This window comes from Ornithodoros turicata, chromosome 2 (genome assembly GCF_037126465.1).
Source record: "Ornithodoros turicata isolate Travis chromosome 2, ASM3712646v1, whole genome shotgun sequence".
Taxonomy (NCBI): Eukaryota; Metazoa; Arthropoda; class Arachnida; order Ixodida; family Argasidae; genus Ornithodoros; species Ornithodoros turicata.
In genome coordinates this window covers 124141008-124165779 of record NC_088202.1, presented here as the reverse complement: position 1 = coordinate 124165779, position 24772 = coordinate 124141008, and the positions used below count along the sequence as shown (strand labels likewise).

At 45.2% G+C, this 24772-nt stretch overlaps 2 protein-coding genes and 1 non-coding gene across 4 annotated transcripts in view; 1 reads left to right on the top strand and 2 right to left on the bottom strand.

Annotated features, from left to right (window-relative positions):
* LOC135386037 (cytochrome P450 3A21-like) overlaps window positions 1-23492 on the bottom strand; it is a 40330-nt gene extending 16838 nt beyond the window's left edge. Inside the window, exons 1-12 of one of the 2 annotated variants that reach the window (XM_064615753.1) lie at window positions 23373-23492; window positions 18729-18827; window positions 11199-11295; window positions 11026-11078; window positions 10841-10937; window positions 10259-10375; window positions 10075-10163; window positions 9856-10001; window positions 9615-9730; window positions 9318-9459; window positions 9038-9198; window positions 8686-8777 (exon numbers count right to left, since the gene is read on the bottom strand). In XM_064615753.1, coding sequence (XP_064471823.1) covers window positions 8686-8777; window positions 9038-9198; window positions 9318-9459; window positions 9615-9730; window positions 9856-10001; window positions 10075-10163; window positions 10259-10375; window positions 10841-10937; window positions 11026-11078; window positions 11199-11295; window positions 18729-18827; window positions 23373-23473 — 1310 coding nt within the window. In that variant the 5' untranslated portion in view covers window positions 23474-23492. Of the gene's footprint in view, window positions 1-8685; window positions 8778-9037; window positions 9199-9317; window positions 9460-9614; window positions 9731-9855; window positions 10002-10074; window positions 10164-10258; window positions 10376-10840; window positions 10938-11025; window positions 11079-11198; window positions 11296-15685; window positions 15824-18728; window positions 18828-23372 lie in introns of those variants that run through there. The other variant, XM_064615754.1, reaches the window with a different exon arrangement.
* Window positions 3640-5189, bottom strand: LOC135386046 (cytochrome P450 3A2-like; the record flags this gene model as incomplete). Its single annotated transcript, XM_064615769.1, has 4 exons — window positions 3640-3952; window positions 4108-4270; window positions 4381-4524; window positions 5053-5189. Coding segments are annotated over 4 exons (534 nt in total), but the record flags the coding sequence as incomplete, so codon positions are not given.
* On the top strand, window positions 6972-7044 carry Trnat-ggu (transfer RNA threonine (anticodon GGU)). The gene has a single exon. It is a non-coding gene; the product is annotated as a tRNA-Thr (tRNA).
* Window positions 23493-24772: the final 1280 nt, after the last annotated feature.

The window sequence follows — 24772 nt, the reverse complement described above, 5'->3', positions numbered from 1 at the left end:
ATAATTGTAATGCGTAGCAGTTTATTTATGATGATACCTCAAGGGCCCAAAGGGCGTTACATGAGGGAGGGAACACTATGTACATACAAGTGAAAGATAAATGTCGGCGAATTGAAACAGTGTAAAGTAAGAGTAGCACAGCAACACATGCGCGATAATAATAACACCAACAAAGAAAATGTAAGGTAAAAAAGAAAAACAATGTTACAAACACAAGTAATTGGCGCGTGCGTTCTTGAACTGTTCATAGTTAGTCATAATGACGATCGCATGGGGAAGTGAATTCCATTCGACAATGGTGCATGGAAAAAATAAAAACAATGTCACAAAGTTGGTGCTCGGAAATAGATTGGCTAGAGAATTTAAAAAAATATCGTATTGCCAGTGGGGCAAACGGAATATTATTCTTTTTTTTTTGTGTGTGTGTATTGTTGACTCTATGAGATGAGCCACAGAAGATTGTGTACTCATCTTCCTAAACGTTCCCTAACTATTTAGCCAGCTTGTTATCCACAGTCAACAACTGAGACAAGCTCTAAAACATTGCCACATTGCTATCGCACTGAAGTGCCCATATCATATATTGTCATCGAGCAGGAGAGCTACCTATCATCACAGTCGTATTGCCAACCGCAGGATGGGACAAGCGAAAGCTTGCCCACATCAATAGAGAGTTTTAGCAGACCGTTAATAACGTGGCTAGCGTCTCACCATATCAGTCACGCACGAGTGCGATTGGTTCCGACAGAGACGATAACTTTATCAATGGTATACTAAAACTCACCACTTTCAGAAATAGTACTGCTCTTACCGTAAAAACGAAAAGCAGGATCAACTAATGCTAGGCAGGCAGTCACACGGAACTGCAAATGCCAAACATCCCTCAGGAGCCTTGTATTGTTGACTGATTAGATGAGTCACAAAATTAGTGGGCCCATCTTCCTTATCTTTTAGCCTACCACTCCCTATATCCTTAATTTACTGATTTGCTTTATTTTCCCCAACCACGTCAACAACTGAGGCCAGTTCTAAAACTGAGCCCTCAGGAGCCCTCATCGCAATCACAGTCACACGCTACATCATGTTTACTACAAAAAGAAATTGCCTGGTGGATGAATGCCAGTGAATGACTTGTATCACCCAGTGAATGAATTGCAGAGTAGATGGTGTTTGTCTGCAATTGGTGAACCGAACGTGATTTGAACAAGCAACAAGCTCCAGACGCTATAGAGTCATACTCTGTATTTCAATGACCATTGGTGCTTCTTTCATGTGTTTTTTTTTTTTCCTCACCTGCCTTTTTGCGGCGTAGCGCAGCCAGTGGAGGTCAGCTCAATTGCTGTACTTGCACATAACTTTAACTTCATTCTCATATCACACATCTGATGTTTATGGGGTAGAGTCTGCTTTCCACTGGTGAATCACCCCCGGTCATACTCACGATTTATTAGTCGTTGTTGAACAAGCAACCGTCTAAATCGCTTGCTCTACAAAATAATATTAAGCCCAGTTAATGATCATCGTTAATTTACCCCTAGATAGGATCTCTATGACAAGATCTGTAGGATTTCTTATTTTATTATATATATATATATATATATATATATATATTTTTTTTTTTTTTTGCTTTGCCTGCAACTTTCTGTACCGTTCTACTTCAAGAACTGTATAATGACCACGCTTGTACCCTGACACAGGAGCACATATTTGATTTCTTCCAGAATGGTCATCAGCCGTCCCAGCCGATTCACTCGGCTACTCACGCTACTTATCGAAAAGCCGATCTATTAGGTGCGGTTTTGAGTCAGAGCTTACCATAGGGAACTGGTTTTAGGAATGACCTAGGTTGAAGCTAGTGTCACTAAATAGCTGCGCGTAGCTATTTATTATTCTAGCTAGTTGAAGCCTTTGTTGAAAATGGGATGAGAATTGAAAATGTCATCGGATAGCTCCTAATTTTTCAATTTAACTTATTCGCATTATGTACAATAAACACATAAATAACGCAGTGGTTCATATGTCTACTTTTTCCCTTTTTGTTTTCCCCCTATGTGATAGAAAGTACCTTATTAACGCGAAGTTCGGTGAAATAATTTGTTCTGTGTATTAATTCCCAAAAAGTCCATCGTTCTAAATTTGTAGAGCTATTTTTTGATCGCAGTCAGAATAACAGTTTTCATATCTTGGGTTCCGTATTTTTCGGCCTTTCGATAATTCGGTTTTCTGACTTTTCGGCCTTCGACAGTTCGGTTTTGTAAATTTTCGGCCTTCTGATTGTTCGGTGTTTTGATTTTTCGTCATTTTGATTTTCGGCCTTCTGATAATTCTGCCTTATGAGTTTCGGCCTTACGTTTGCCACCCAGAATTTCTCAGCATTGACGACGCAACGGACATCGAAAAGCAGTTGACTGACGACGCATGTGGCGACGGTGGGGCAACCAGAATCCGACGGGGAGTCCTCAAACTGTTTGGATGTTTTCTGTGACAATGCGCTACAATGCTACGCCAGTTGTCACAGCGGCAATGACTCGGGAAGGGCTGTGAACAGCGCTCCAATTCCTCGAAGACAACGGGGATGATCCTCAAGCAATCTTTCCTTTCTTTTTTTCTTAATAAACACATCCCCCCCCCCTCAAGCAATTAAAGTTAAGGATGTTCTATCGACTACGAGTTCCACTTGGTACGCGCACTGGCAGACGCTGATAACCGAGTTCTTTTCTTTTTTTCACAATAAATGCTGTCTGGTTCGATATTATGGACGATTCACTTTATGAACAATTTTTGCGAAGGACGAAAGTCTACATATTAACCAGGGACGGTATATGCCTAGGGTTGCAATTGTGGTCGTGTCTTTTAAGGAATGCACCCCTTATTCCCCTTATATATATCTCTGTGTAATACCTACCTCAATACCTCAAGGTAACATGCCAGGAGTACCCAAACGTCAAGAATTTTGCATGAACTGTGATGTGATGTGATGTGAATAAAGAAAAAATGGGGATGTGAGTTTCGACGAAGTCAAACTGGCTACCAGTACACTTAATACACATACACTTAATAAGTTCAAACAGGTGATGAGATGCGACCTACGTTTCCTTTTTTTTTTTTCTATTTCTATTCTAGATGATGAGATGATGAAAACACAAAGGGATGATGTCCAGAGAAGAACAGAGATGATAATGGAGTTCAACATGTAGTTCAAAAGTTCAAGAGCTGCGCCCAAGTGAGAGTAGAATGTCGGAATCGCCGGGGGCACACACAAGACACATCACACATTCAGCGTGTCATAGGATATCCATAAGCCCGGTTGCATGCAAAAAGTCTTCAAGTGCCCTTAGCGCCTCGTCGGACGAAGGAGGACCTAACAGTTTCGTGATGTCGAAGGCTCGGGAGTCCACACGAGAGAGGCTTGTCTCTAATGCCCTTCGAGCATCAACGTATTTCTGACACCTGAGAAGGATGTGTTCTACATCCTCTTCAACGCTACACTCACTACAGTTCGGAGAGTCTCGCTTTCGAAGTTTGAAGAGGTTTGAACTGTTTGAACTGAAGTTTGAACTCTGGTAACGTTCTAGTTCGATTTGTGTACCTTCAGGAAACGCACGTGGACGAAAAAAAATATTTATGACGAACACAAAATACATGCATGATATTTTTTTTATTATTGAATTGACGGTGACCCTTATATATGTATAAGACCCCAAGGTCTTTAGGAGTTGTGTGAAATACAGATGCCGTCACGCGGTTCAGGTGGGTGCTCCAGCAGGAGGTCGTGTAGAGACTCCCATATTGCGCCTTGCGGTTCAGGAATGCTGAAGCTGAAATGAACGCAAGCAAATCTGTCGCCTCAAGGACCACGACCTCAGTTCGGTGGAGAGTCGAGTGGACGAACTCCAATAGCTATGTCTTTGGCATTCAGTACCCCAAATCCCTGGTAGAAACTCAGTGGAACCTATACAGAACAAGAAACAAAGGCTACTATTATCTTTCAGCGCTATTTGAAGTATGATTTGGATCAGCTGGTATAGTGACCAAAATTGACAGAACAACATCGTTGCGTCTACAGCAGGGCAAGTTTGTCACATATAAGAGCCGTAAGATGATTACCTGAGTTTCTGGCGTTCGGACAAATCTGGCGCAGTGGATGGCATTCATAAGACATAGTTTGACAGCGTGCAGGGCGAACCTCATACCAACGCAGTTCCTCGGGCCCGCACCGAATGGTAGATACGTGTAAGGGCGGATAGATGATAGGTTCTCGTCGCTGAATCTGAAAAACGCATAATTTTCCTATAGGATGATATCTATGCAAGTCATGGGTGTATCATATATCCATACCATATGAACACTCATGCGACTATCTGAATGCCTCACTCATACCTTTCAGGATCGAACTTCTCTGGCTCAGGGAAATACTGGGCATCGTGGTGCATGGCATAGACTGGTATGGCCACGACGCCTTCCTCAGGAACGACGATATTCGTACCATCAATTTTATATGGCTCGGTTGCCGAGCGCTCAATCCTAGAATAAAATTACTTGCTGTTTTTCAATGTTTTTAGTGACCCTAATTGATGTTTCGAGGTATTGTCACGAAGTTCAACAAAACACCAACGAATTAGGGTGTACAAGACGGGGTGTAACAGCAACAAGTGCAGTGGATTCAGTGAGAGTAGTTCGCTCTCTCTGAGCTATTTGTTTGTTTGTTTAAAAAAAACGCCAGAAATAGACCTAATAATGGTGGCGGTGCGACGATATGTTTACGCGACAAGACTAGCTGTAATGACACACTTAATTATGTCTGTCTCCCAGGTATACACAGTGCTCAATAATTACGCCATCTCACCGTAGCACTCTAAGAAAAAAAGGTTGAAAAGGGGTTGAAACGGCGCACTTCTTCCCAGACAACTTTTTTTCAGCCTACTGGAGGCATGAGTGCGGCGTTTCTACCCCTCTCCCCGGCTATCTCTTCTCAGCGGTAAAAGATATGTCGGTGCTTTGCCATGTGTGGGGTAGAAATGAAAGGCCGAAGCATACTGCGAGGAGCCCTACGTCACCGCGATAACCAAGTTAGCCTCCGTCTTCCTCAGCACACTGACAGAGCTACCAAGGGCGCCGATAAGGATGTAAGAATGAAGATTATAACACGTTACGGCGAAAGAACGGCGGTGGTGTCCTGCGATGGCAACTCAACGGTACCCCGCCTGAGGGAAGATGAACTAATGTGCTAGCGCCTTACAGTGAGTAGTGTCGTGTGCTTGACGTAGCCATCACCTATATTATGGCCAGCTCTTCACTGATAGCGCGCTATGTAGTGTCGCAGTGGGATAATTATGCTGTCTTTCGTTCCTTGCAGATGTACGATGACGACTTTGACATCTGTGCGGAAACAGCACAAGCAGGTAGTTTTCGTGGCTGTATATCTCCCACCTTGGTTCTCTTTACTACGAACTTACCATTTGTACGCCTTCATGACACTTTTTGTTCGTTCAGATTAGGGAAGAATGCAATGCGCTCACAGGGACTGTCATTGAAACTGCCTTGGACAGAGTTCTGCAGGACATTTCGGAAGCGGCTTTGAGGTACAGTCGAAAGAAGCGCCAACTGGAAGCGTTCTTTGAAGCCTTTAGAGTCTGAACATGGTGACGGTAAGGCGATTTGTCTTCCGAGATAGTCTACAGGTAGTTCGGACGTTTCACGGCTTCCATAGCGCATATGCATTGCGACACATGCAGGGTGTTTCTGTTTAATTCTTGTGTAATAATCGACGCAAGCGGCAATTGCGTCGATCCCTGTCGTATGAATGTGTTTATGAGTCAGTCTTGGGTAGTAACTAAGTTACCTTTAACTTGTAACTGTAACTAGTTACTTTTGGGGGTAACTAGTTACATTTCCAGAGAAGTAGTTTTAACTGTAACTAGTTGCTATTTCTGTGAATGTAACTGCAAAATGTAACTAGTTACTCGAATAAATGTCGTTCCTTTTTTTTCCCTACCTTCCCCTATTTCCCCGTAACAGTGTCTTCCTTCGTTTTATCCGTAATCGGTATGTGCCCCGTGCCTTGGGCTCTTAACCAAGCAGGGAATTCCAACTTTGCGAACAGAAATTCTTTGAAGTTAGTGACCCTCAACGGTCGGAGTGAGTCATATGTGAGGAACAGTGTCACTGCCCTTGCACGGGATCCTGCCTCCGGTGGATATGGACAAGGGAATGATTATGCACAAAGAGAAACTTTCCGGTCAGCTCACTTGCGCTCCGACCGGTGCAATGGCTAATCCTGCCCCGGTTGTTGCTATCCTAAGCTTCCGTGGCCGCTATGTGAAGCCACCTTCGAGTTTTTATCATGGAAGGACGAGAATAATTTAATTGCAAAGTGCACGCTGTGGAATAAAACGTACTCGGCAAACAGGACGTCAACTTCAAACCTGAAAAAGCATCTTGAGGAGAGTTCCTTGTTCTTGTGTATGTCTCTCTCTCAACACGGTATGAAACGCGTTCGTGTCACCGTGCTCTTCTTTTTCACCGCAATGCGCCAAGTTGCATGCACATGTCGTATTTTTCCGTGTCGGATAACCGCGTATTACCTTATACTGCTTCTGGTGAAGTGCCAGACAACTTTTATCGCACTTCAGTAAATGTAAATAAATGTATGTTTTTAACAATTGTATCACCCTCTCATGGTAACTGTGATGTAACTAAGTTACTTTCTCTCAGTAATTGTAACTGTAACTAGTTACTCGACCAAGAAAGTAACAATAACTGTAACTTAGTTACTATTTTGGGCAGATAAACTGTAACTGTAACTCAGTTACTTTTTAGAAGTAACTTACCCAAGACTGGTATGCAAAGTATGACAAAGTAAGACTGGTATGACTGAGTGTGGAAAAATGTAAGAGTGAAAGGAGGATGAGTGAGAGAGTGACTGGTTTGTCCCTTCAGATGACGCACCCTGGAAGTCGCTGAGAAGGCGTGTTAGCTTAGCTCAATTGGTAGAGCCCTGGACCGGTAATCCAGAAGATGTGGGTTCGAGTCCTACAGCTAGCTAACCTTTTCAGTGATTTCCATCTTTCATGTCTGTCATGTGGTGTGCTTTTCCCGGGAAGTATTCCATCCGGAGCGAACGCTGTTATACCTGGAGAAGGAGACCATAGGGGTGTCCAGGAGCCTGTGAGGACCCCCGTCGCGCTTTACTGGCTTATGGGCATCGAATTCATGCCCAAGTCCCCTTCTACACTGCAAGTGCTCTACAAATTAATGAATGTACCCCTCGCATTGGTGAGCCCACGTGATAAAGCTGCTGTGTCTTGATTGGAATAGATTGTGCAAAATAAAGATTTGTAATTTGTAACAGCCTTTTCTCTGCGCGTGCTTCCATTCCTTCGGAACAGTGTTCATTAAGTGTATGTCGTTACTGTTAACTTCACGTGCACCCCAACAAGAGGGAACAGTTATAATTATAAGAGCAGAAGAGTTCTATGCATACGGTGACGAATGCTTCTCTCGAAATGTGTGAAACACCCCTCCCCACCGGCAAACGTATATCACTGCTAAGGTAGAAAACATCCCTCCGTTACAGTGTTAAGGTTCGAACCACTTGGGTAGAACTGCTTCATTCAGGAGTGGAAATTTATAGCCCTCTAGGGCAGATCACTTCTACCAAGGGTAAAACGTCCCACCGCAAAAGGTATAGCATTTATCTCCAACGCGGAGGCAAATTTCGCCACCTCGAGGTAGACGTCGCTCTCCCATGAGGTATAACACGTATGCCTTAAGGGGCATAATACTCAACCGTGGACGGGTAGACCTCTTCAACGAAGAGGGTAGAGCTGCCACCCTACTATGGGGTAGGTCTGTTCTACCCCTGGGGTAGAAGTGGCAGATTAGAACTGCTTCTACCCCTCACTTTCTACCCCAAAAGGGTTTAAAATTTGGGACAACGCACTTCTACCCCAAAAGGTAAAAAAACAAACTTTTTTTTTCTTAGAGTGTACTTAGGAAACCCCTTGAAAAACTGAAGGAGGTCATCTACAGTTCTACACGCTCTTTGGAGGACTGGAGGCTTCCTATAAGATGTTGAACGACGTTAGCCTAATGTAGAATTATTTGCAACGTTTTTTTTTTCCCCGAAGCCATGGATAAATGTACATATGGGAGGTTGGTCGAGAGCCCACGTTGGGGTAGCATACGATACGTGGGATGTGGGACAACACCCTTCAGACGGCGGACTGCGCTACCAAAGGCAGACGCGGGGCTGTCGTGGCACCTTTAGGGTATCGACAACTACAAGTGCAAAAGATCCCTGGATACCCACGCTCTCCGTGCACTGCAGTGGTGCTTTGGAGTCATGCATACTAGCCAGAAACGTGGTTGCTTTCCGACACTTCCTCAGGAATAGCGGCATGGCGTATAAGCTATACAAGAAGGTATAGACGGCTGCGATGCAATAGGCCGTACCATAGTCATATGGACACGGCTTGAATGACAATGGCCTTGTTTGTTTGTTTGTTTCTAAGAAATTGCCTTCTATTCCATGTACTTCATAAGCAACTCGCGCTACGACGATGCCAACAAAGGCAAGCCACCACCACCGTTCTGTATAGCATTCCGGAAAGACTTGCTCAGTTGGCTAGACTGAAATACAGCAGGGATAATATGCATATAAGTTAATCTAGAAACGACACGCACCTTACAGTAGGGGGAAATATCCTCAATGATTCGGAAATAACTGCATTCAGGTACTTCTGTTTCGATATCACATCAAAGGGTGGTCGGTTGTCCTGGAAATACAGAAGACACACGAATAAACTATTAGATCGAACGTAGCAACCAAGAGCAATGAACGCACAATAAAGTAATGAGGCTGCACCTCTAAAAGTGCCGAAAGAACTGAGATCTCATAGCTTGAACACTGCTGTCATTGTCGGATGTACACATTTACAGGATATGACGTTGTTGTGGAGCTACCTCAAAAGTAATGTGACCTGGAGCAGAAAATAACGAACGGACTACGCGTCTACCAAGGTACCAAGCGACATACGTGTTTGGCGAAGCACTCGTTCACCTCCTCCCTCAGTTTGTCTTGTATTTCCGGGTGCAACGCCAGTAGGTAAATGGTAAATGAAATAACAGACGAAGTTGTGTCTTGGCCAGCGAGGAAGAACAGCACGCACTGTGCCATAGCTTCATCCTCTGTGACAGCTGACATGAAGGAAGACCCACAAACGAATACGTTATATGTTTCTGTCCGTCCGCACTGGCAATACAACTTCATTTGTGCAACTGAAGAACAAGACACCAGATTCCGTGCGAGTTCATACTTTTGTCTGAAGAAAACTGTACGGTCTTCTCATCGTCACCCAAGTTGTAAAGTTCGTCGTCACGGCTTTTTGTGTTTTCTGTTGGGGCTGCGAGGTTCCCTTCTTGAGCATCCATCATTAGTTGCAGAAAATCTTCGTTGCGCTGTAAGGATGGCGAGGCAGTCATGGGTAATGCCAAGTGCACTGTGCAATTGAGTTCCCACAGCAAGCCAATCCAGAAACTCAAACAAGAAAGGTATACTCATGAGGCTAGCGCCTGGAAATTAAACGAAAGCCAGTTCGTGGGTAGGTGCTTACATTGTCCTTTTCCTGCCTCTGTTTTATAATATTCACCGAAAGTGATTTGAAGTACTGGAACACATCCGAATTGAATGGTTTAATTTTCAGAAGTTTAAATAGCCCAGGGAACAGAACTGTAAGGAGAGTTAATAGAAAAAGAAAAGAGAAACATTTATGAGAAGAGTAAACATCACAACAACAATTGCAATTCGAAACTGGAAGGTCACTTACATCGAGCGAAAAGTTGGAGGTGACTTACAGAACAATATAAGCTTCAGGCTCAGATCTTTTCCAAAGGCTTGTCTGGCCATTGACACGAACGTGTTCGTCTGATCGGAATAAGAATCCAGGTTCGTTCCAAATGCGCATCTGGCAATGGTATCTAACGAAAAATGCCCGAAAAACCTGAAAAGTTTCGTAGTAGCTTCAGACTAAATTCGTCAGCATGGCTCGTCGGCAATTAATATAAGATACTAACCGCTTTGCTTCAATAATATCGTTCTTCTCCGCTGCCCTTTGCAAATGCTTCCTCGTGATTCTTGCGCAGTCTTCAATGAGTGCGGTCATCTGTAAGACAATATATGTATTCGGAGAAAGTGAGTTTTTGGAAATACTGTGACAGTAAGCATTGCATTCGTCGTGGCTTTGAGAGCAACACCTACCCTCTTCAGCTTTCCCGTAGAAAAGGCAGGGCTCACTGCAGGACGAATTTTGCGCCATCGTTCCACTGGAGCAATGTTCATCATGTTGTCCAATAAAGAGTCCTGGAAGGTTATGCGCTGTGGGAGATTAACAGAATGAAAGGAAAGCACTAAGGTGAGTAGCGTGTATTCTGAAGGTCAGATCAAATTAAGCGCACAAATAAACCGCGCCATTGATCACATTGTGCTGAAAAACTCCAACATACGCCTGTTTTGTCATCTTATACGGTAGCGAGACCCGATTCAACAGAGTTGTATAATCTTATCGTCAACCCTGGCTGGCTGCACTTGTCCTACACATGTAATGAATAGCCGGCTAGTTTGGTGCCTTTGGTGAATCTCGTTGCCACTGCTAAAAGTGTTCATTGCGGAATAAATGTTAAATTTTGCTGTTGTTGCGTCTGGCCTTTGGTGTCTCTGATCTTCGTGCCTTCTCATGCTCAGGGAAGCGAAACGCCACCTACATGTTAATTACACCGGCGCTCTTGCATGTTATTTTGCTAAACATATACATTTTATATGTGGGTGTAACATTATACCTACCCTTCTATTTGGAAGCAAGGCAAAATCCTTCACCAGAACCTTCTTAATGATCTCGGGCTCGGCGACGAACAGTATTGGCTTTCCACTTTCGTAGACTCTGTGGAGGTGTATCGAAGATTTGTGGCTAACATAAATCTAGTGTATTTGCGCGTATAAAGTGCTCAGGTCACTTCCATATCACTTACCCGAACACTTTTCCATATTTCTGATATCTTTCTTGGTCAATTGCAAAAAACGTCTGCAAAGAAGATTCGAGAGTAATACCATCAACGTGCATCACACAATCAATGTCTCTCACGGTAACATTATCTGCATGGGCGTGTTGCAGACGCTAGTTACTCGTTAGTACGAAACCTACCATGTAAAATATCTTAAGAAATGGCCCGAAAATGAGAGCGAACGGCTCCTCTGTGACATTTTGGTTCTTCCAGTAGTTCCCGTGTCTCGCAGCATACCTGCACACAAATGAACATAGCGTTCTTCATACACGTAACGGTTGGTTGTGTGAAAGAGACATTATATCAATTAGAAAAGGAAATAGAACAGTAAAACTCGTTTATGTGCTGAACTAGCTTTGTTTTGTCAAATCAAGACCCTTTCGATTTCGTCATAAGCAAACAATTCTAAGGCAACAGTGATGTTGGAGTGCCAACAAGGATTCTTGGAGTTGGACGGACTAAAAATAATACGGAGAGGTTGAACTTGTCACCTGACAAGTTCTGCTACTCCGAGAAAAGAAAACAAAACAAAACAAAACAAGAGAGAGAGATGACTAGGCTAGGCTGTACGGCGCACTGTTCACGGGCACATGACCGTCAGAGGATCGTGCCACACAGGAACCAGGGCGTCACGTGCAGATGAATTAGTACTGAGCATCAAGAGAACAACTTGAGATGAAGCCTACGAGAGCCTTGAATGCGGCATCTCTCTGGTTGGCGTCCCACGTCCCCAAGACCTTCTGTATGGAGAAAGCTCTGTTGTCCAGACGAGTTAGTGCGGCGACGCATTCTTTACGTAACGGCCAATGACAGACGAGACACAAAGCAATGGAGGTCGAATACTTTGACGATAATAAGATCCCTGGCGACAATGCTTGGAGCTCACTGTTATCCCACTCGATCGCCTTGGGCCGACACTGCTTCAGCTCTTCATTGAAACCCGCCTGGATCAGAGCATACTTGTCCACGCCATCATTCTGCTGCATCCGCTGCCACAACCGCAAACCGTGTGCCATGCCTTATCCACGTGACGTCCTCAGTCTCCTCGTGAAATGAATGCTGGCAGTTGAAAAGGTACCAGCAGTGGGGTTCGAACTCACGGCCTCTGATTGCCGGTCAGGGATGCTACCAACTACGCCACGCCTGCTACCCTCTCTTCCCATATACCGAGCCACGCTAGAATCTTACATAATTCCACATTCACACAGACGAACACACTCATGACAGGCGGCATCCTTCTCCATTAACGAAAGAGCTTCTTCCGAAAACGAAAGTGTGCAATTGGACGTTGCGAGGCTTGTGTTGTCTCTGTCCTTCCATGTTACAACGGCAAGCTACCTCGACACCCCCCCCCCCCTTCCATGTTTAATTGTCTCGTTCACTACAACGCCTCATTCTCCTCGTCATGGTATCGACGCGGATCTTAACCGCAAGCACAGGTCCACGTATGAGGGGGGGGGGGGGGGCGTGATATAAGGGCCCGTGGACGACGGCAACGCACCACTACCTTCGTGTGCCAAGGCAGCAGCTAGCCAGTTCTATCCCAGTCCTGGAATGAGGCCACGGGTTAAGAGCACATCCGGGGCTCCGGGACATTCCGTCACCATCGATCCGGACCCACGTAGATGGGTACCATCATCTTTACAAGCTTACAGCTACAATTGAAAACTCGTTTGTGACAGATGAGGAGCGCCGCTCTGACCGCAGACGCTCGAGCGACTTAGTAGACGATTGGTCGGTTGGTGGCCAGTTATTACGGAGAAGTCTGCCTGCTGGCTGGTGTAGCGGCATGTTGTTCACGGGGATTATGCGTCTTGGGCTGACTCTGCAGGGAGCCGTGAAAAAAAGAAGAAGAAAAAGGAAAACACCCAGACGGCACAGCCGGTGCCGAGATTCGACTTCCGAACCGGGCCTGTTGAGATCACCTCACGAAGCACTTGACTAGCACCAGCGCCATTGGGAGGAGAGGAGTGAGGAGAACGAGGAATTCTTGAGCCCGTGTACGTCAAAGGCATCTCGAGCATGTCGTATACAATCGGCCACAACCGAAAACGAACAAATGGGGGCGGGCAATTTATTGCCAGAAAAATAATAAAAGGAAAATGAAAAATACAAGGGGAAAGGTCAGCCAGGCAGCACTGGGGCATGTAGATACCGATATGTAGAACTATACAGAAAACAGTCACTACAGTACGCATGTCGGTGTCTTTGTTTAATCAGTTTATAGGTGCTGCAGTAGACCATCTCGTGTTTTCTAAACAGGAATTGTACCATTTCTTTATATCCATGGAGTAAGTGAATTTCTAATGTTCTTGTGTATAATTATCTGTAACGTTGCTGTACGATGTAGGGTAAGGTGGTCTATGTTGAAGATAATAATTTGGTGTTTTACGTCGCGAGACAACTGAGCCTATGTTGAAGACAGTTGAATTATTTTGTTAATAGCAGTCAGAATAATCGCCTAAATTGTACCATAATTCGTTAACTGAATCCCCAAACCTGTGAGAAATGATCCCCAAATTACTGTGCTGCTAAACCAGATATTTATTTCGTACGAGCCAAAAATGACAGGCTACATATTTCCATCAACTTACCCCACCCTATGGGTAAGTTGAGGACATCAAACAATTAATGCCGGGTTTAAATTTTGTCTTTTGTTTGGACTAGCCGAAACGGTCAGCCACGAGTAGTGCACATGGAAACACAGGGCAGTGACACAGCATCATAACGGTGAGGTCATATTTTATTATCCGAGGAGCAGAAATAAGCAAATTGGAAGTCAATGCTCGCCAAAGTTACAGATGGGACAAAAAAGGGCCCCTCTTACCTCTACCACATCTGCAAAACAGCGTCTCACGCCTTTCTAAAAAGCCACGTGCAGAACGTCAACACGTTACTTTAAAGCCCAGACAACGACTGTGCTCACCCTGGTGTCACAGACGAGAAAAAATATTGCTAAGAAAATGCCACGCGAAAAACCTGAACTGTCCTCAACTTGCCCCCGTCTTCAAGAAGCCCCACCTTACCCTATTCTTGGGAGCAGAGTCTTTGTCAAGCCTTCTGGTATTTTACCATCTCCCATCCGCAAGGAACATTAAAAAAAATGATTTGAATTGAATGGACTGCGCCTTTGAAGTGTCATTCGCGACAGTCACCTTGCAGATGTTACACTTATACATGTTTCCAGAGCGTTGTTTACCCTACAATTGTTCTCTCACCTGCTTACACGTCATTAAAATGCTACACCCACCACACGCTATTTTGCATGCACCTAAGTGTTCGCCCCTGTGCTGGTTACAGGTAGTTACAGGGGGAGGGGCCCACCCTTCCTGTACTGCTGGAGGGGCCCACCCTAATATACTGAGCAACAACAACTACTACTACTACTACTACATGAGTGACCATGAGGTGATTCACCGCAACAATGACAAACGGAAACCACCTTTTATGATACATACACATACAATGTTTTTGTCGCAGTAGCTGACTTAAAAGTATCTAACTCGAAATTACGGCACATATTGCATAAATTTTCACCTGAATCAAAATCAGCCGACAGGTGTGGTAGAATGCAATTACGACGCGACTAAATGCATTCTAACATCGGATATGTGATCTCACGTGTACAGGAGGACAACGGTTGTTGCGAAGAAAATCACCCATTCCGGCAGAGCGAAGAATCCGAGCAGCTGCATCCTCCCTCCTCACACATACGGTCAATGTCAAACTAATGGATCCCCCAAGGCTACTGTGGAGAGATAAGCACGTGGTGTTGTTGTACATTTACCGTTGTCGTGTAATATGCTTTTTGAGCTAAGCATTATCCGCAGACAGTTTTTTTTTTTTTTTGTTATTCTACGGCTCTCCTTGCGGTAGCAGGGGCAGGGGCGTCAAACTCAAATCTAGTCGCGGGCCGCGTTGACCTTAGACAATATTATGGAGAGCAGCACAGAACAGAAGTGATCGCAACTATCATGAAATACCATAAAGTAAAAATAAACAAAAAGAACGGGAGCGGTGTAGTCGTTGCGTGACCGGACGGTGTGTGTAGAATTCCATATTGAAATACTCCGCCTGACTCGTCAAAAGGAACAAATAAGCTGCCTTTCCAAATCTGGTACCGAAAATATGAAAAACGCTTCGAGAAAATACGTTATCCGTCACAAACGATTTGAACAATGTTCAGGACCACAGAAATTATCTCTGATTTACAACACTGTACTGTCGCCCTCGCTTAGAGTTTCAACTCCCAAAAAGAAATGGAAAATTTAGAGAAACCACAAGCTGACTTTATTGACGCTGGATAGTTTCGGAATCGTTACTTTTAACCGTGTAATTTGCGACTGCTAAAAATTAAAACAAAGTGGCCCTTGTACATAAAGGTTCCGACTCCATGTTTTTCTTACCTCCTTCTGTTCCTTTCTAATTTCCCGGATGACAATATACATGGCAAGTAATTTTTAGTGTATTTGTACCGAGTAGTGTTGTATTACAATACCAAGTATGAGTACTGCCGTGGACGGAAGGTGGAAATAGACTGTACGAAACGAGTTCAAAAGCACTTAGTCGCGGTGATACATCGCTGCAAGCACTGACAAGAAAAAATATCATAGCTATTCCTACTTACAGGTACAGCAGTACAGCTGCGGTAACACCCAAAATTACCCAGTCCGGCACGGTGAACAAACCCGGCAGCTGCATCTCGAAGTGGATGTGCGCTATATGACGCACTTCGTCAACACTGTGGAAACACAATCGCGAATCGTCCGCCTAAAAACGCGATTGGGAGCACTCTATTCTGCTCGCAATAGCCACTATCCGATTTAGATAAACGATGTTTTCTCCAGAACGGCAACAGGTCCCGGCCGAAGTAATGCTCCAAGCGGCGCAACCGCTGACGCGTATCCTCGGCACGTGTCGCGTTCTCCGAAAGCCCTATACCCAGACCTGTAAAGAAATTAATTACAAGTAATTGAATTGCTGTAATTAATTACTTTCTTAGTAATTCATTACTTCCAGAATTACATTAGGTTTTATGTAATTGTAACTGTAATTGAATTACTTTTACAAGTAACGCGTAACGCATTTTGAATTACTTTCGGAATTACTTTGAACGCTATCTGGGAAGTCCCAATGTTTAAGGTTGGGTCAGTTCCACACCGTTTCTTTTTTTCTTTTTCTTTTTCACAGTGATTACCCAAAGACTCGATTCAGATCGGTACATTTTTCGGTACAGATTTTTTACATTCGAATGTGGAAGGAGCAAAAATCTTGCACCATGGGAAAAGGAGTACGAATTGTGGGTATTGACCCGCACTTCATAGTCGTTAGAGTGCTTGAAATATCTTCCTTGTGTGCTCGAGGTGTTCATGAAGTACAATGTTCGGCTGCACAACAGTGCACCAGTGGAGCGTCTGTTTTCGGTTGCTGGTCTTGTTATGACAAGGAGACGTGGCAGCCTTACAGACAAGAACTTTGAGAATACCTTACTTTTGAAAGCCAATGGACGTTATAAGCTGCACTCATGATGAGCACTTTGTTCACATACCTGAAGGAAGAAAGCCTTTTGACTGTGATGTTCGGTATTTCTTTAACATGGCAAGAGACTTGTCCTTGTGTAAGACTTCTCTAACCTGTTTTTCTACCACAAGCACAACTACCACCATCTTTCAGAACATGTGCAATAAATGTGTACATCAAATCTTGCACGTTGCGGTCAGCTTTGTGAATGTAATTCAGTGTAATGCAATTACTTTTTAGTAATTGTAATTATAATTGAAATACAATAGAAAATTAGTAATTGTAACTGTAATTTAATTACTTTTGTGAACAAGTAATTGTAATCGCAATTCAATTACTTTCGAAAAGTAATTTTTACAGGTCTGCGCTATACCACACGGAGAGAGAGAGAATGATTGCCTGGTGGTTGCAGTAGAAATCGCGTTTCATTCGACATCGTCGTGACGGCCTACCGCTGCACGAATTTACTCCATTGAGGGGGCTATTTCGTCATATTATTCGCATCGCTGTTACCAACAGTTGCTGCCTCTTTGTTCGTCGGGATTGTAATGGTCAAGGATTATTTGAGGGGTCAGGTTACCGTGGTGTAAAATAAGGTAAATAAGCCTGGTCCACGAAGACGAAAATGTATTAGTAGTTACTGGCAGCGGACCCACAATATCCATCGCGGCACTTTCAAACGGGTAACGCAGCTCCTGAAAGCATACGTGCTCGTGCATACGTGCTTATGTGCGCTGTTGTCCTTTCTACAGCCGCATGATTCACATGCTCGGACATAACGGTTGATGTCACCCCTCATGCCCGCCCAGAAGTATCTCTACTCACTTCCCTTATCATTTCCTTTACTCCTGGGTGCCTGCGCATGGAGCATCGTGGTAGGAACATAAAATTTCTCCTATCATGGACCTCGGCGCGACAAAGCGACCACGTGTTCCGCCCTTGCGGTCCGCCCTGCGCAAGATGCCTCCTTGGTCAAGGTGAAAGTTACCGGATATCCCGTTGGCCGACTTTTCGCATTGTTCAATTATAGTGGTCAAAGCGTCATCGCGTCTTCGTTCCTCCTTTAGCAGCGCCTCCTCTGCTGAGGGAACGAAACTACCGGTAATAATCCGCTTTATGCGTCGGCGTTCTGTTTTTATGAACGATCTCGAACTCGAATTCCTGTAATAGGTTCCAACGCGCCAGCCGCGAGCTGGGGTCTCGTACGTTCTTTAGCCACATCAGCGGCTGCCGCACTCGGTGACGATTGTGAAGTGGAGCCCGTACAGGTAGCAGCGGAAGTGACGTAGCTCCGTAGCGCCGTAATTTTGTTCGGCCCCGTTTAGCTGTCGACTGGCATATGCAACGGGATGCTCCTCGCCATCAAAAAACCTGAAACAGAATAGCCCCGGCCGCATACTTGGAAGCATCGGTCGTCAATATAAAGGGCTTTGAAAAATCAGGGAAACCTAGCACTGGAGTTTCCAGCAATCTTTGCTTTAACGTGTTAAACGCCTCTTCTGCTTCTTCTCCCATAAAGAAGGGCTTCTTCGTGGTCAACTGCGTAAGCGGGCGAGCGATTTCCGCAAATCGTTCAATGTGTCCTCGATAATAAGTCAACAGTCCGAGAAATTGCCTGATCGTGGTTTTGTCCGTGGGCTTCGGAAATTGCCTTACCCATTTAACCTTATCTGGGTGATGGTAGCCGTCGTTTAGGTCCAGTTTAGAGAACATCATTGCACCGTTTAGGCAGGTAACGAGGTCTTCTAGCGTAGGTGATGTGTGGCGTTCTCGTATAATAGCTTGGTTAACGCAGCGCATGTCGACGCACTGACGCACTTGGTCAGGAGCGTGTGGCTTCGGAACCACGACGATGGGGGACACCCACGTTCTTGGACCCGTGGCTTTTTCAATAACATCTACCTGTATCAGCCTGCCGATCTCCCTTTCTACTGCTTCACGAATGTGAAATGGAAGAGGACGCGCTCCCTGTGCGACTGGTGGTACCGTAGAGTCGATGTGAAGCTGAACTTCAAATCCCTTTAACTCTCCAAGGCCAGTGAACAGTTTGGGATACTTGCTTACAATGTTTTCATTGTTTGTCGCCACGTTTTTAGCAATACATATGAGCCCAAGCGCTTCAGCCAACCGAAAACAAAGCAATGACTCACCAGGTGTTGCTGTGACAAGGACGGTATCTTCCACCACATATCCCTTCTTGCGCCGCCGTAGCGGGCGGATATGTGTTAGCCGATCTGTATCCTATTAACCTATGTAATCAAAGTTATAGTGAATAAAGCAGCCTACAGAATTTCCGCCATCTTGACAATTCCCCTGGTTGCCAGCCCAACAATCGGGGCAGATTGTATGTACGTGGATAATACAGACATAATAGTACAGGTAATATATGACATTCCAATACAGTGACATGGGTAATATATGACATTCCCCATCCACCTTATATGTAGAAACATTTGCTGAAAAAAAAATATAGGTGAAAACACAAATGAATAACGCGAGATAACAAAAAGTTCAAAAGTCACAGCTATCCCTCTTGCAGCTCTAGGTATATAGTTGAGCCTGTCTGGTGGCACACCTCTTGAACTTCTGATGGGGTACCGGTTGGGAGAACCAAAAGTCCTGTGCGGAAACACTGTCGTGGTGTTGATCATCATCTAGTGCGTTACTGGTTTGGTTTTGTGGGTAGTCGCGTCTGGTGTCATCAAGCAGTTCGTCGTCTTCGTCGCTATTTTCTACGCTAGGTGTGTGCTTGTACTCCGGTCGAAGTTTTTGAAGAAGCTTGCGTTGCGTATGATGATATTGTCGTCGGACAGTCACTTTGCTGAAATTTGGTTGCCTATGACTTCTACGACAATATAAGGCACCGGGTCAAATGTCGACGTCAACTTACTAATTTTCTTCTGTTTGACCAAAACAGTATCTCCTTTCTGAAGAGTGTGTTCTTTCGTATGACGTTTTCCGTCTGCTCGTGCTTTCGATATTTCTTTTGCTCTTGTATCGTTTGAGAGGGTAGTGTCTCGTGTGTCCGTGGTCTCATGGTGTACCGAACTCGGCAATGTGGTCAACATTTTCCTTCCAAAGAGAAGCTCATATGGCGAAAGCTTTGTAGCGGTGTGTGCAGTAGCGCGGTAGCAAAGCAGAAAGTCATGTATTTTCTGCATCCAGTTCTGCTCTTCCACATGGCACTCTTTAATCGCCTTCATGAGTGTTTGAATGAAGCGTTCTGCCTCTCCATTCGCTTCAGTACAAACAGAGTTCATGTGCGAAGACTTTAAACTCAGCGGAGTTGAAAGGAGAGGTCCGTTGTCAGTTTTTATTTGCTTCGGGATGCCGAATCGTGACAGAGTTCTTCTTAGCACAGCTATGGTTGATGACGCTGTTGTTGATGGAACGACTACCACCACCGGGAAGCGGGAATATTCATCCAGAAGTACCACAAGATACTTTCCATTCGGAAATAGGCCTGCAAAGTCCATGGCAAGGTTTTCCCATTACCCGTCAGGCAGTGGAGAGAGACAACAACTTTATTTTTGGCTTTGGAGAGTGGGGAGGTTCATCGCCACAGGCGATACTGGAGTTTGCTTTAGAGGATCGCGAATACTATTGCGCACTGTCTTTTCTACATGGGTATCCATTTTGGGAAACCAAACGGACTCGCGGAGTAGTTGTTTAGTCTTTACAATGCCCATGTTTCCTTTGTGGGCAAGCTGAACTGCACGTTCCTGAAGACCTGAAGGGAGCAGCAACCTTGTGCCTCGCACTATGAGGCCTTGTTGCGTCACAGACAGTTCAGTCTTTAGAGGCTTGTAGGGTTTGACGTGCGGCTTATTCCACAGATCATGCCTCATAGAGGGGCATGCTTGAACTGCTTGTGTGAGCTCTTGACACGCGACATCGGCCAATGTTGTCCTAATGACTTCCTCGGTGTTTATTGCACGAGGTACTGCGATTCTTGACAGGAATAGGACGTACTCGTCAGGTACCTTGCTGGTTCGTTCGAAATCTGGGGTTGATTTGCCCTACAGGTGTCGGGACATCTGATCGCCACGCAAGGTCTAATACTGCGAGGCACAAGGTTACTGCTCCCTTCAGGTCTCCTTGCCTACAAAGTACACATGGGCATGGTGAAAACTAAACAACAGCTCCGCGATTCCGTTTAGTTTCCCAAAATGGGTACCCTTATGGAAAAGGCAGTGCGAAATTTCATTCCATGCCAAGCTACCACACATGCACCAAACCGCGATCCTCTAAAGCCAACTCCACTGCCTGACGGACCATGGGAAAACCTTGCCATGGACTGTGCAGGCCCATTTCCGAATGGAAATGATCTTTGCGGAAATCTGCTTTGCCTGTACTTGTGGATGAATATTCCCGCTTCACGGTGGTGGAAGTCGTTCCATCAACCGCAGCGTCATCAACCATAGCAGTGCTAAGAAGAACTCTGTCACAATTTGGCATCCCGAAGCAAATAAGAACTGACAACGGACCTCGGTTCAACTCCTCAGAGTTTAAACTCTTCGCACAGGAACTAGGTTTCCGACGTCACAGAGTTACTCCGTTGTGACCTGAAGCGAATGGAGAGGCAGAACGCTTCATCTAAACACTCACGAAGGTGATTAAAGCGTGCCATATGGAAGAGCAGAACCGGATGAAGAAAATACATGATTTTCTGCTCTGCTATCGTGCTACTGCGCACACCACTACAAAGCTTTCGCCATATGAGCTTCTCTTGGAAGGAAAATGTTGACCACCTTGCCGAGTTGGGTACACCATGCGACAACGGACACACACGACACTACCCTCTCGAACGATACGAGGGCAAAAGAAATATCGGAAGCACGAGCAGACGAAAAACGACACACGAAGGAACACACTCTTCAGAAAGGAGATACTGTTTTGGTTAAACAAAAGAAGATTAGTAAGCTGACGTCGACATTTGACACGGTGGCTTATATTGTAGTAGAAGTCAAAGGCAACCAAGTTTCAGCAAAAAGAAGCAACCATGTCATCACACGCAAAGCAAGCTTCTTCAAAAAACTTGGAGCGGAGTACAAGCACACACCTAACGTAGAAAATAGCGACGAAGACGACGAACTGCTTACGACGATCAACACCCCGACGGTGTTTCCATACCGGACTGTGCTTCTCCCAACCGGTACCCCATCAGAAGTTCAAGAGGTATGCCACCAGACAGGCTCAACTGCAAGAGCTGCAAGCGGGAGAGCTGTGATTTTTGAACCTTTTGTTATCTCGCGTTATCCATTTGTGTTTTCACCTGTATTTTGCCAGAAAGCGTTTCTCCATATAAGATGGAGGGGGAATGTCATATATGACCTGTACTATTATGTCACTGTATTATCCAGGTACATATTATCTGCCCCGATTGTTGTGCGTGCTGGCAACCAGGGGAATTTTCAAGATGGCGGAATAAAAAGTACACAGGGGTGGCGTCCAATGTATTCACGGAGGAAGGAAACACAAGGAGCGGCCCCTCCGACAGTTTTCTATCGGGACGAGCGTAGCTGGCATCGCATTGCATTCTGGGATGCTCCTGTCTACCACGTGACCGCTCACGTGACCGTCCAGACAGCATGGCGCCAGCAGAGCAGACGACGCGAGCTGTAGTTGTGTCACAGTGCAGATGGCAGTGTTACGTTGAACGCGTCCTTGCACTTTATTTCTTAGTGTTCGAATGTTTACTGTTCTATTAGACCACCAGTCACAGTGTGCAGAACGCAAAGGAGTACGCGGAACCGGAAACATCACGTGTGGCAACGGTTACTTCCAACGTATGTACGTTCTTTGATTAAGTGGTAAAGAATGCCGTACTCAAAATACCATTAATCAGATTTGTACAACAACAGAAGATATGAAATGAATCTGCGGCACAGTTTGAGGTCCCAAATGAACAATTCAAGATGACTCGAACACACACAGGCGACTAAAACAACTTACCGTGTACTTACGAACAAAACGCGTTCCCGTGACGGAGCTGCTTTCAGTTCAACGAGAGCCGCAGCCGGGACAGAAACATATTACCATACGTTGTTTCTACGATGGTGCTCACATTTTCACAATAAATTACTTTCAAAAAGATAAACCATGCGGAGAACAGCGCAAGAAACAAAGCCTTGCAAAACCGAAACTTTAGAGGGGATCACGTGGTGGACAGGAAGCAATGGCGATTTTGACTCGAGCGACCGCTAGAGGGTGGCTACGCGGACCAGCTCTGGCTAGTCTAGAGCGAAGAGCCGCTCCTTGTGTTTCCTACCTCCATGAATGTATTGCTCCGTAGACGAAAGCGTGCTGAGCGAACGCAATGCATCCTGGACAGGTCCTGGTCGCACTCTCAGTTATGTAACTCCCAACAACAACTTTATTTTTGGCTTTGGAGAGTGGGGAGGTTCATCGCCACGGGCGATACTCTACCCCATTTGCTGGTGGGAATGTGGGGAATAAAATAACGAGCCCCTTCACAATAACGATCGAAGTCCGATCTCTTTGGGACTCCCAAAAGAGATTTTTCAAGTCAAAAATTGTTTAACTAAACCTCACTGGCATATAAGTTTGATTTTTGCTGACAATCTGGACCCCAAAGTGTAGCTCTCATGAGTGTTCCATTATGCTGGTGTCCACATACTGTGCAGATTTTCACATTGCTCCTAGATTTCATTGTAGAGAGGCTTCGATTACAGGGGCATGTATCCAGACATGGAGTGATGGGGAATGTGGTGAAGCGCAACATCTTGAGGAAAACATAGAGCACTTCCAGAGTACAGGCATAATATACTTACATATGCGTGGCCGTGAACATTGTGACGGTCTCGTCCAAAAATGCAGCCTTTGTCCACATGCGAGATAACTCTGAATGGGACATCCAGCGTGATTGGTACATTGCCTTTGCATGCCGAGAATACCAGTTTGGCTGTGAATAGAAAGAAGGATATAGTTGGTCTTGTGTTGGAGTACCACATACAAAACCAGGGATTTTTCCAGCACCTTCTACATTGGGGGGGGGGGGGTGCCTAACCCCTCATCCCTCCCTGAGTTTCTGTCAGAGAGTTCCTCAATCTGTACAGCATACTGTTGTAGTCTGCACCCCCTCCCGAGAAATGCCTGCCCCCCCACCTCCAGGTATTTTTACAACATAACCCTCCCCCAAAAAAAAGAAATCAGATAGGAACCCAGCAGTAGCCAGGTAGCGAGTGTCACATACAGCCTACAGAATTCCATCCTGTAATTTACCCAGAACCGCAAGCTCGGGAGTGGGGTGCAGTTACATTGTAACAGTGGTGCACAGGAAAAAAAATAGGGGAATGTTGCCAAACGTTCTTTTTTTTTGGGCGGGGGGGGGGGGGGTTGGATAAATCACTCATTTCAACGCCACACAAACGTAAAACCCTACATTCTACATTCCGGAACATGCATGTGTTTTGAGCAATAAAGATTCCACCTTTGTCCAGGGATTCCTTTGTCTTACGATGTGACGACTCAGTTTGGTAGGAAAGGTTGAGTGATACGATATCACGCTCGAAATCTTCAAGCTCTTCCTTGGAACTGACGTAGCCGACCCACTGGGTGCCGTGCTTTTTCAAACATTTTAGATGTTTCTGAAATAAGAGTTCATCTGCGCGTACATCTCCTGCAACTCCTCCAGTGTCATGAGACGTACTTGAGCCTGCGCTCATTATATCGCATGTGGTTTAAAACCTCTGTCAACAGCAACCATGCACCCCATGCACCTCTTATGGCACTTTCGGTTTTGAAGCTTGGCGCGAAATTGAGGAGAAAGAAAACGAAGACGGGAGAAAGCGAGGGCGAGGGAAGGATCATGACGTCAGAGCAGTGTTGGCTCCGCCCTGTTCCCAGCTCACCCTCCGGAAAGTGAGCCCCTAGTGGGGGTCTCGCCGCCAATACTCTAGAGATCGGTGGGATGACCAGATGAGTTTTCTATATATGCGTACGTTTTCTTGGTTTGACGCTAGGTGTGCCAGCGTCGGCGTGAACCGCGATGTTCAAAATTCGAGTTTATGAAAACTACGAGGTGTTCAAACATGCATTTTCGTATGTGAAGCTGCTTTTGGGTATTCTATCGGTAGCCACTGCGGAAAAGTCTCTCCAGCTTCTGGTCAGAGATCCTTTAACCAGGCACGGTATATGCCTCGGGTTGCAATTGCCGTCGCGTCTTGGTGGT